Source organism: Dama dama, chromosome 20 (assembly GCF_033118175.1).
Source record: "Dama dama isolate Ldn47 chromosome 20, ASM3311817v1, whole genome shotgun sequence".
NCBI lineage: Eukaryota > Metazoa > Chordata > Mammalia > Artiodactyla > Cervidae > Dama > Dama dama.
In genome coordinates this window covers 86,496,945-86,510,247 of record NC_083700.1, presented here as the reverse complement: position 1 = coordinate 86,510,247, position 13,303 = coordinate 86,496,945, and the positions used below count along the sequence as shown (strand labels likewise).

The 13,303-nt window shown below is 38.4% G+C and overlaps 1 protein-coding gene across 1 annotated transcript in view; it reads left to right on the top strand.

Moving 5' to 3' along the window:
* Nucleotides 1–2,089: 2,089 nt before the first annotated feature.
* Nucleotides 2,090–13,303, top strand: part of C8A (complement C8 alpha chain) — a 69,294-nt gene continuing 58,080 nt past the window's right edge. The window contains exon 1 of the mRNA XM_061120022.1: nt 2,090–2,166. Within this exon, the coding sequence (XP_060976005.1) occupies nt 2,090–2,166 (77 nt within the window). The remainder of the gene's footprint in view (nt 2,167–13,303) is intronic.

Genomic DNA, 13,303 nt, shown 5'->3' with positions numbered 1-13,303 from the left:
GGGAAGGGCAGACCAGCCTTTTGGTGGTGTTTCCCAACCTTGGCGCTACTGACATCTGGGGCTAGAAAATTCCGTGTTGGGGGACCTGCCCTCTTCACTGTAGGATGTTTAGCACACACTCGATGCCAGCAACACAACCTCCAAAGTTGACCCCAAAAACGTCCCTGGAAATTTCCAAATATCCCCCGAGAGGCAAAGCCGTTCCCACTGAGACCCCTGCTGTAGGGACAAGTCTGCTCCTCATGAGAATCGCTGCAGAACTGCGGAAGGAAAATCTGAGCCGCACGCCCCAGGGGGTCGATGACCTGGTTCGGACCCTGGAGGGAAGACGGAGGCACCTAGGGAGTTGGTGGAAAGAAGTGGGTTCCAGGTGAGCCTCCCAGAGCTGCCCCTAGGGTGTCCAGATGTAACACCTCCCATCACATCCAGATGTCAGTAAAAGCATTATGAGGTATTAGTCATGGCTACATTACTTGAGGAAAAAGTAAAAGAACAAAGTTTTCCAAATAGGTCAGAAGCATTGTAAAATTGCTGCCAAGAGGACTCAGGAGTCAAAACAAAAACAGGGAGGAAGAGAGACACAGAAATCAGAGACGGGGCAGGAAGGAGGGGGGGGTGCAGTTTCCAGGGCCTGGAATAATTGGTATTCACCTCTGTCAAACTGCACCTTAATCTCTGAAGAAATAGAGATAATAACAACTGAGGACCTTGTTTAAATCTCCACAATTACAAATTGTGCAAATTTCTTAGGCAAGCAAGTTATTCAGTACATTTTTTAAAAATAATTTTGAGATGAATAATGTGAGTACTGGCAAATCCTGCTAATGATAGAATCTAATGATTGCTGAGGATATCAAGACAGTTGTCTATTCCTGAGCAGCTTAACTTCTCTGGATCTTCATTTCTTCAACTGCAAAATGAAATGAATCATTTCCATCTCATAAACTTGGTGTGATGATTAAGTAAAATAAGACAAATGAAATGCCTGACACACATTCAATTATTATCTTTGTATCTATCCATCTCTATGCAATTGATTTATGACTATGTCTGGATGAGTAAGAGAAGGTATGTAGACATGGCGTCATCAGTCCAGTGTACGGTTGTTGTTACAATTCTAGAGGATGCTTCTGGAGATGTCCATTTAAGGCATCTGGTTCCCTGAAGACACAAATATGCTAGAAATATTGTATGACATCTCTTATATGTAGACTCTAAAAAAGGAATGATCCAAATGAACTTATTTACAAAACAGAAACAGACTCACAGACTTAGAGAATAAATTTATGGTTGCCAAGGGGGAAGAATAGGGAGAAGGGAGAATTAGAGAGTTTGAGATGAATATGTACACATTGCTATATGTAAAATGGATAACCAACAAGGACCTACTGTATAGCAAGGGGAACTCTGCTCAATGTTATGTGGCAGCCTGTATGGGAGGGGAGTTTGGGGAAGAGTGGATACATGTGTATATACGGCTGAATCCCTTCGCTGTCTACCTGAAACTATCACAACATTGTTAACTGGCTATACTCCAATATAAAAAAAGGTGGGGGGGGTAAAAAATAAAAACAAGATGGTAATGATACCCAATGTCTGGATGAGAGGTGGAAAGCCCATTCAATTATCCACATTTCTCAGACCCCAGATGTTTGGCAATACATTGGAGAACTTCCCCATGTAACCGGTAGCATTTCCTGTATTTTGCTGGCTGTTTCCAGCTGAGTTGAAATGCCAGTGTTAGCCTTATTTCAGTCTTACAAAACAAATTGATCTGACCTCAGAAATTCCAGGAGCTACTCAAAAAGATCATGAATTCTGGAGCTATATCTTGGTTTGGTTTTTGCCTCATTCTGAAAATAAGATCCCTCTGCTCAGTTGATACTGGTTATTATAAATATCCTCCTTTCCTCAACCATATGTATATTGTTTTTCCAAAGATCTGAAGGGCAGTGGCCTTTGGTGTCTAGGATTTTAGGGCATTTGGCTAATCATTAGCTAGATCCCAGACTGTAGATGTCTTTTGTTCCAACTCCCTGAGTAGTTCTATTCCTCTCTAGGTAATACAGGTTGGTAGCTCCTGGATAAGATGTTTGCTGCTGCTTTTTTCCTCTTATTTGTGATGACTTATCAGCCTGGGGTAACCATACAGGAGAAGGTGAACTGGTGAGTTGGCCGAGAGTTTCTGCAAAATTTGCAGTTTAAAGGGTCACCTAGCCGGGAAATAAGCTGCTGTCAGCTTTGCAACAGGCTGTTATAGGATGGAACGTGACTTTTTTCCATGCTGTTACTAATTCAGTGAAGGACTCCAGGTCAGTAAAAAGCATTCAGTTGGTGTCATATAGGCCTGTGTGCAAATCAAATCCAAGACTTAGGAGCTGGGTCATCTGGACTAAATCACCTAATCTCTTTGCACTTGTTTCTCGATTGGTCAAATGAACATGATAATACCTCTTCTGTAAGAGCCTTGCCAAGTTGCTTCAGTCATGTCCGAGTCTTTGCGACCCCACCAGACTCTACTGTCCATGGAATTCTCCAGGCAAGAATACTGGTGTGGGTTGCCATTTTCTTCTGCAGGGGGTCTTTCCAACCCAGGGATCGAACCTGAATCTCTTATGTTTCCTGCATTGTCAGGTCGGTTCTACCACTAGTGCCACCTGGGTAGCCTTAATGAACATGAAATAAGATCCTGGATATAAAATATATTCAACTTAATAAATGATAATTCTCTTGAATGATATTGGACAATTTAACCTCTGCTTGTCCATTTGTGAATTATAAGAATACACATCTCATAGTGTTTGGGGGAGGATAAAATTAGATAAAGTATATAAAATTATCTTGGGAAACACAAGAGACTATAAAGATACTGAGTCATTTCATTCCAGAAAGTCAACCTTTTGCTATGGAGTAATGAATGGAAGAGATATTTATCTATGTATGCTGCATTTTATGCATTCCTTTTTCTTGAATATCCCAAACTTGCTTCATGTGTTGTTTTTTTCTTTTTAATCTTAACATCAAGTATTTTGTAATGCTTAAATAGCCTCTTATTTTGCCTGTGGGATAGTTTTAAAGGAGTCCTTGTCTCCTAAACATTGAAAATTTCAGGTAGAGCTATTTTATTAAAATTCTTGTTGGATGATTCAATTTTGAATCATTATTGCTTTTAAATGCTAAGCCAGAGATTTCCTTTAACTAACAACAGTTCAGAAGGGGGAAAGGCATTTTTACAAGCAGTTAATTTGCAACTTGTGTTTCAAGCAAATACCATTTCGAAAAATCAGAAAATTCATCTCTAATAATTAGAAGATAAAGGCCAGAGAACTGTGGTAAAGGAAATCTCTGCTGAGATACCCTTAATTATAAAAGCTTATCATTATAATCCTTTTTGAAAATGAACAAAGAGTCTTGATGTTTGATGAACTTATCAAATAAGACAGACCAGTGAAGAGGCAAATTTGAAGTCAAGGCAAAAGAGAACCGATTAAATATGTTGCAAAGTGCTGAAGTAGGAAATCACAAGTTCTTGTGTCAAATGCCAGAGTGTCTGACCCTGGCTTTGCAAATGCAAAACTGCATGGTGAAATAACTTGACTGGGTTCAAATTCTGGCACCAGCATGTACTATTTGTGTGATCTGAGGCAAGTTATTTAAGTTTTCTGAGCTGTAAAGTGGGAGCAAGTAAGAGGAACAATTAAGTGCATAAAAGTACTTAAATCGACATTTGGTACTTAATAAGCATTCAATGACAGCTGTTACCAGTGGTGCTATGTCACTGTTATTGTCATTTTTCTCGGTATTTTTCTTCTCTCCAATGGTTGATAAAAATGAGAATAAATTTGTAATGTGCCAATTAGTATGCATCTTTTGGATTAGTCTGTGATTTCAAACTTTAAGAAAATTTAACAATGGCAAAATAAATAACTATTTTTCTCAAATAAAATCTTATATAAACACTAACATTGAAAACAGATGGTATATGTTTACATTTTTAATGGCATACATTCACTTTTATAAGCTCATATTTACCATTATTATAAACTATACTGCCCGTGTGTTATTACACCATTACTATAAATTCTTAGAAAAATGGAATTGTTTGAGAAAAAATATTTTAAGATAATGTTGATGAAAAGACATTATAATATTCAGCTCAAAAATCATGACTCTCTTTTATGTGTTTTATACAAAAAATACACTTCAGCATGTGTGCTGCTTTAAAAAGTTAAAAGATTTTTTCCATCCTTTTAATTTATTGAGATTTGTTTTACAACAAAGAATATGCTCTTAGTGAATATTTCACGCGTACTTCAAAGTGTGCCCTTATCTATTGTTGGGTGCAGTTTTAAGTCATTAAGTTGGTTGTTAAAGCTGCTCAAGTTTCACCTCCTTGTCTAACAATTGCTGAGGGAAAGATGCTGCAATCCTCAACTGTATTTTGCATTTATTTGTTTCTCCTTTTAGTTCTATCAGGGTTTGCTTCATATATTTTGAAGCTCTCTTATTATCTATCTATAAACAGGTTTATACATGATTTGCCCCTTTATCATTACAAAAGGCTTTCATATCCCTGGGTTGTGCATGGTGACTTTTTCCCCCAATATTTTGTTTTAACTTATCTGACTCTTTATGTTTTGCCGTATGACTCATGCAGATAACATATAGGTGGGTCTTACTTTATTATCTAGTCTAACAATCTCTGTCTTTTAATCATAGTATTTATACCACTTATGTAAGATGTAATTACTGATACTCATGGGTTTGGGTTTACCAACTTTCTGTTTGTTTTCTACTTGTACCATCTGCTCTTTGTTTCTGTTTTTCTCCTTTTTTGTCATCTTTTGGGTTTATTTATTTTTTCTAATTCCAAATCACTCATTAGCAATTCTATTTTATTTATTTATTTTGGCTGCTACTCTAAGCTTTGCAACATTCATCATTAACTTAAAACAGCTTACCTTCAAATAATATCATATCACTTCTGATATCATTATTATTTTTCCTGAATAACTTCTTTTGACCTTTCTTATGGTCAGAATGAATTTTGGTGAGAGAATGATCCATTTTTATTAGTCAGAAGAGCTCTTTATTTTGCCTTTATGTTGAAGGATATCTTTGATGAATATGAAATTCTACATGAAAAGTTTCCTCTTTCTCTTCCACATTACTTTGAAGATACCATTCCATTATCTTTGGCCTGTATAGTCTTTGAGGAAAAGTCTACTTTGTTATTCTTTGTGTGTCAAACTGTTTTAAAAAATGGACTCAAATATTTCATCATTGATTTCCAGCAGTTTATGATGTGCCTTGGTGTGATTCTGTGGATTTATAGTTCTCATCAAATTTGGGGGGAAATTTGCCTTTATTAATTCAAATATGTTTTCTGCCCCATACCCTCTCCTCTCCTTCTGACTGTAGATATAGTCAACTACTTCATACTATCTTACAGGTCCCTGAGGCTCTCTTCTTTTTTTAAAAATTGTTTTTGGCAGTATTTTTTTCTCTGTTTCATTTTGGAAATACTATCATATCTTCAAGTTTACTGATTCTTTCTTCTGCAATATTTAATCTTTTTTTTAGCCCATCCAATGAACCTTTCATTTTGGTTATTATAATTTTTCAGCTTTAAAAGTTTCATTTGGTACCTTTTTGACATCTTTCACTTCTCATAATGTTTATGATTCCCTTTAATATACTTAAAATAACTCTCTTAAAATTGTTGTTTGCGACTTCCATCACTTTTATTTCATGGGTCTTTAGAATTAGGAAGGACTTTGACATCAAATTGAATCCACTTATGTTATAGATAAGGAAACTGAGTCCCAGAAAGAGAAGTGGAATATTAAATAAGAACCAGACTGTTTTCTCTAGGCGTTTTATGAGTATAGACAAATCCAATCCTTATTATTTTCCTCTGAGATTGTTGTAATTATTATCCCCAGCAGTTGACAGCCAGAGAGGAAACAAAGCAATTTCATATGTAAGTCACACAGCTTCCTAGTGGCACAGTCAGACCTTCTAATTCCTAGATTGGTATTATTACACCATTATTGTTACCCTTACCCATCAGAAAAAAAAAAAAGTCTTTTCAAAACTGAGCACCCATTTTGACAAGCACTATTTACAACACCTAGGACATGGAAGCAATCTAAATGTCCATCGACAGAGGAATGGCTAAAGAAGATGTGGTACATATATACAATGGAACATTATTCAGACATAAAAAGAATGAAATAATGCCATTTGCAGCAACACGGATGGACCTAGAGATTGTTATAGTGAGTGAAATAAATCAGACAGAAATATAAACATCATATTATACCACTTACCTAGATGGGTGAGATGGGGTGTGGGTGGGAGGCGGATCCAAGAGGGAGGGAATATATATACATATAGCTGATTCACTTTGTTGTATAGCAGAAACTGATACAATATAGTAAAGCAACAATACCCAAATTTAAAACAAATAGCACAAATGAACTTGTTTACAAAACAGAAATAGAGTCATAGATGTAAGAAAACAAACTTAGAGTTATCAGAGGGGATAAGTGGGGGAGGATAAATTGAAAGATTGGGATTGACATATACTTACTACTATATATACAATAGATAACTAATATGGATCTGTAGTATAGCACAAGGAAACCTACTCAATATACTATAATAACCTATTGAGAAAGGAATCTAAAAAAGAGTGGATATATGTATGTGTATAACTGACTTAATTTGCTATACACCAGAAACTAACACAATATTATAAACCAAGTATACTCCAATAAATTTTTTAAAAAGTAATATAAATATTTAATTTGGAATTAAGATACCCAAAGGCTTTTATACCATTTCCAATCCAACATTTCCACCGATGAAGAATGAACTTAAGTCCCTTGGGGCGGGGGGTTAAAGAAATACAAGTGAAGATCTCAAACATACAGAATAACAACAAGGGTCTGTTTATTTCTCTAAACAGATGAAATAGGCAGTGGAGCCTAATGAAATTTAAATCACTCTCCTCTTTTTTATTTTATTTCATGGGCATCAGAGTGTTTACCAAAGTATCCTGGGCCAGGGCCATGTGAATATTTTCTGCAGTTGTCCAGATGACTGGAAATCAATATGTATTCAGGCTACATGAAATTTCAGCTAATATAAACAACTGCAGTAGTCGATGTGACTCAAAATGAGTCTCATTACTATGGACACTTTTTTTCCTTCGAGGTAACTAATCCCTAGCTGTACTTCAAGCAGCATTGGGTGTGGGCTTTGATGTGCAATCAACCTGGTTTTAAATCCTGGCTTCACCTCTTAGTGGCTATGGAACTTGGGTAAGTTGCTTAAACTCTTCAAGGCTAACTTTCTCATCTATAGAGATAATACATATTTCATGAGTGCTTGTCAAGAGTTAAAAGAGTTCACATAAAGCACTGATCATAGAAGCTGGCACATGGCAAGCTTTTAGAAAATTACTTTTATTACTTTATTTCCCTTTTGTCAGCAATCCTTCACAGTAAAAATTGAAATGTTTTCTAAAAATCTTCCAATACATATTGGAATATATGTTGGAATGTTTTCCAATATGGAATTTTTTCTAGTATATATTGGAATGTTTTCTAAATATGTATAGTTGAGTGTGGAATTCTATGTGTACCTGAAACACAGTAGATACTTTTTTAAATTCATTCATTCATTTTCATTCAAAGGAGTCAAAAAAAGTCTTGGTTTGAATTCTTGCTTCACCACTTACTATCAATATATTATAACTTTAAGCACATTATTTCATCTTCCCCTGAATCTGTTTTACTTATCTATAAAATAGATATAATATTCCACAGGAGTCTGATAAAATTTAAACTATATAAGATTGAATGAGATGATATATTCATACAAAAGTTTTTATTGAATTCCCACTGTATGCCAGGTACTGTGCTCAGCACTAGGGGACCACAGTGATCAACAGAGTCATGATCTCCTGCCTTGCAGAATTTGCAGTATAGCGGTGGACATAAAGTGTGGGAGGTTCTACATATGTGGGATTATGTTAGCAGAGGGTAGGTGGGCTTTTCTGGTGGCTCAGCAGTAAAGAATCCACCTGCTCTGCAAGAGTGACAGGAGACCCAGGTTCGATCCTTGGGTTGGGAAGATCCCCTGGAAGAGGGCATGAAAACGCACTTCAGTATTCTTGCCTGGAGAATCCCCATGGACAGAGGAGGTTGGTGGGCTACAGTCCACAGGGTTGCAAAGAGTCAGACATGACTGATGAGACTTAATATGCATGGTGGGGCACAGAAAACCATCTGGAGGAAATGAGACCTAACTGAACTCAGACAGTCTGGGCAGATGGATGGGGTGTGATTACTCCATGTGGAAGAAAGAGTATTATGCATATATTGCAGGAGAGCCTGGAAAAGGGTCAGAACTAGAAGTTCTGTGGAATTCTATGTGTACCTGGGACACAGTAGATACTGCTCATTCATTCATTCATTTCTTTTCATTCATTCATTTAATACATATTCCAGGTATGCTTATGGGCTTTCCAGGTGGCTCAGTGGTAAAGAATCTGCCCACAATGAGGGAGATCTGGGTTCCATCCCTGGATTGGGAAGATCCCCTAGAGAAGGAAATGGCAACCCTCTCCAGTATTCTTGCCTGAAAAATCCCATGGACAGAGGAGCCTCGTGGGCTACCGTCCTTGGGGTCGCAAGAGTCCAACATGACTTAGTGACTAAACAAACAAAAAAAGAGGTATGGTACATAGCAAACAAAACAGATAATGTCCTTACTCTCATGGAATTTACAGTGTAGCAATGGAATCAGTCAATAAACATGTAAACTGAACATTTCAGTAAAAATTGTGGTAAATACTATGAAGGAAACAAAAAGGGTCCTTGAATAGAGGATATCAGAGCAAAAGATTGTTGCTGAGCTGTGAAAGACGCTGGGATTCTTGACCTCCAGAGGACAGGCATTCAATCCAGGGCCACTGACAAATCTTGATCGCTCAGAGCTTTTGTGTAATAAATTTTTATTAAAGTATAAAAGAGATAGAGAAACCCTCTGACATAGACATCAGAAGGGGGCAAAAAGAGTGCCCCCCTGCTAGCCTTTAGCAGTATATTATATACCTATTAGCAAGCTGTGAATTAGAGAAAGGAGATGTCTCAAAATTCGGAGTGGCACCAGACCCCTCACCCACAACATGCATTTTGAGATAACATTGGCACAAGGTGAGTCATCCCAGGCCATAAAATGATTGCCATGAATCTTGAAGAAAGGCAGGTTTCCAAGCAAATGTATGGTTTCATTAACTTAGATTAAGAGAACTATTGTATGAGTAAACCATACTGGTTTGTCAAGTGGGTTCTGAGTCTTAGGCGGAACCAACTTAAAGACAAGAATCTAGCGTAAATACACTCATCTAGAGCCAGACATCCTGGAATGTGAAGTCAGGTGGGCCTTAGAAAGCATCACTACGAACAAAGCTAGTGGAGGTGATGGAATTTCAGTTGAGCTATTTCAAATCCTAAAGGATGATGCTGTGAAAGTAATGCACACAATGTGCCAGCAAATTTGGAAAACTCAGCAGTGGCCACAGGACTGGAAAAGGTCCATTTTCATTCCAATTCCAAAGAAAGGCAATCTCAAAGAATGTTCACACTACCGCACAATTGCACTCATCTCACACGCTAGTAAAGTAATGCTCAAAAGTCTCCAAGCCAGGCTTCAGCAATATGTGAACCATGAACTTCCAGATATTCAAGCTGGTTTTAGAAAAGGCAGAGGAACCAGAGATCAAATTGCCAACATTCTCTGGATCATCGAAAAAGCAAGAGAGTTCCAGAAAAATGTATATTTCTGCTTTATTGACTATGCCAAAGCCTTTGACTGTGTGGATCACAATAAACTGTGGAAAATTCTGAAAGAGATCGGAATACCAGACCATCTGACCTGCCTCTTGAGAAACCTATATGCAGGTCAGGAAGCAACAGTTAGAACTGGACATGGAACAACAGACTGGTTCCAAATAGGAAAAGGAGTACGTCAAGGCTGCATATTGTCACCCTGCTTATTTAACTTATATGCAGAGTACATCATGAGAAATGCTGGGCTAAATGAAGCACAAGCTGGAATCAAGATTGCTGGGAGAAATATCAATAATCTCAGATATGCAGATGACACCACCCTTATGGCAGAAAGTGAAGAGGAAATAAAAAGCCTCTTGATGAAAATGAAAGAGGAGAGTGAAAAAATTGGCTTAAAGCTCAACGTTCAGAAAACTAAGATCATGGCATCTGGTCCCATCACTTCCTGGGAAATAGATGGGGAAACAGTGGAAACAGTGTCAGACTTTATTTTTTTGGGCTCCAAAATCACTGCAGATAGTGATTGCAGCCATGAAATTAAAAGACGCATACTCCTTGGAAGGAAAGTTATGACCAACCTAGATAGCATATTAAAAAGCAGAGACATTACTTTGCCAACAAAGGTCTTTCTAGTCAAGGCTATGGTTTTTCCAGTGGTCATGTATGGATGTGAGAGTTGGACTGTGAAGAAAGCTGAGCGCCGAAGAATTGATGCTTTTGAACTGTGGTGTTGGAGAAGACTCTTGAGAGTCCCTTGGACTATAAGGAGATCCACCCAGTCAATCCTAAAGGAGATCAGTCCTGGGTGTTCATTGGAAGCACTGATGCTGAAGCTGAAACTCCAATACCTTGGCCACCTCATGCGAAGAGTTGACTCACTGGAAAAGACCCTGATGCTAGGAGGGATTGGGGGCAGGAGGAGAAGGGGATGACAGAGAATGAGATGGCTGGACGGCATCACCGACTCGATGGACATGAGTTTGAGTAAACTCCGGGAGTTTGTGATGGACAGGGAGGCCTGGCGTGCTACAATTCATGGGGTTGCAAAAAGTCGGACTCGACTGAGCGACTGAACTGAACTGAACTGAACTGAGGGTAAATACATAGTTCATCAACATAGCTTAAGAAAAACATTTCCATAAGAAAAACACATTGGTTAGCTCAATGTTTGAGAAAAGTTAAGTTCAGGTAGAACCAGGTAGGTGTTATGGCAACATAGAATTTTAAAAGAGACCTTTTAAAATTTGTATAGAGAAGGGGGAAAAAAATCTAACACTTGTAGCTTGTTTCCTCCTGCCACTTGAGAGAGAGATAAAACAGTGTCTAACACTTGCAGCCTATTTCCTCTGTTTGGAGACCCCTGGCCTTCCTGCCGGTTACCTTCTATAGAGCAATCTAAAAATAAGCAAGTGGGGGGTTCTCTGTGGAGGTGGTTAAGGTTTAAGCTGAAGGATGAAGGATGGTGAGGAGGGAGAAACCATGTGAAGAGCAAGGAGAGTGGAGAAGTTAGTACATGCTAGGAACCCCGGGGGAAATGGCTTGTCAGGTTCAAGGACCTGCAGAATGGGAACAGTATGAGATCAGGGGATTGTGTCCTGAGAAGATGTCAGAAAGGTAGACAGGGGCCGGATCACAGAGGTCCTTTGGCACCTTCATGAGGAATTTGGATTTTAGTCTATGTGTAGTGAAAAACAAACAAAAATCACATGGAGTGTATTCTATAAGGTGGGTATTATCTGATTTCCCATTTAAAAATGTGTCTGTGCAGAGCAAAGATTGGAGGAAACTGAGTGGACCATCTCAGATTATAGGAGGCCAAGCAATGATCTGGGTGAGAGATAATGGTGTCTAAAATTAGGACGAGGCAGTCTAGGTAGGCAGAGGGGAAGATATTTGAGATACATCTTGAAAACAAAACCAACAGAAATTTCCAAAGGACTGGATATGGGTGTGAGGGGATGGAAGGAATTAAAGACCAGTGCTCTAGGTACCTGGCTTGAGCAACCGTGTGTTAGGGTGGTTCCAATTACTGATGTGGGTAAAACTGAGAAAGAAACAGGTTAAAAGAAGAAAATTAAGAGTTTAAACTTGGAGCCATTAAGTTCACTATGCCTGAGAGGCACTAGTGGAGATATAAAATGGGACAATTGGGTAAACAAGACAAGATTTCCAAGCTTGAAGATCTCAATCTAGAGGCATTACCACAGATGTATGAGAAGCCCAGGAAATGGATCCCACTTTCTCAAAAATGAGAAAAGCAAAAAGGCAAGACTGTACCCTGAAGGAGTCTAGTGTTCAGAGACATCAAAGAGAACTGGGAGCAAGGAAGTTTGGTGCTGGAGAAGTCCAAGAGAAGAAATATTTCAAGAAGGAAATGCTGGTTAACACAGGGCAATTAAGACCAAGCCAGAAAGCTTTCCACTGGATTTAGCAACATGGAGGTCACTGGAGACTCAGCACTTTGAAAGTCAAATTTTCAATACTTGTTTCATGAGGTAAATTTCCATGTAACTGAATGGGAGTGTCTCAAGGTTGTATAATTAGTGATAATCAGCCCTGAATATAAGCAGAGCCAATTTATTAGGATGACCCACTGGAACTAATCGGTGTTGGGCTTTCTGATCTTCTCACCTGGGATGGGTAGCTAATTAATTATTCTGTGATCTACATTGCTGAGATGGCCACATTCAATTTCAGGTTTCAGGCCTTTTGCCCAATATGTCACCCTATCTAAAAAGGCAGGCAGGGAGCATATCACTAGTCTCTGGCACTCCACAGAGTGGGCATTCAATATGTTTTTGATGAAGATGAAGAGGTTTGATGAGCATGTCTGGGGTTGAGACGGTTATAGAGAAGAAACTAGCATGTATGTCAGGCTGATGCTTAGGGCTTTGCATATGTAATCTGATTCCCATATGCAAAACAGTCTCACAAGTTTTTACGATCTCTGATTTTCAGCTTTAAATAGCAGAATCTGGATTATATACATCTTTGGTATACTCTAAACCCCTTTCTGTTACATCAGTGTTTCTTCAACTGTGCTGTATGGTCTTATTACATGGAAAAAAAAAAATTGCCCTATGGTCAAAAATTGGGTAACTGCTGGATTAAGTAAATTAAAATGCAGAACTTCTCAGAGCCTTTAAAGTACTACTGGACATTTAAATCTCCAAGAGCAGTATGTTGTATGCAATTTATCCAAATCTATCTGACCAGGTAACTTTGCTTCTTTTCCTTTTCCACCTCTCGTGCATAATTCAGGAAGCGGTACTCCACAGAGCACCCTGTGCAGAGTGGAAGGAACCCTGCACAGACCACTGTATTTCCTTGTGCTGATTCTACAGGTGAAAAACTTAAAAGCCTCTGTGGGTTCTGCTCAGCGTGGCACAGCAAGGTAGATGCCAACCAAAGACTAGAATCAAAGACTCCATTTTCAGTAG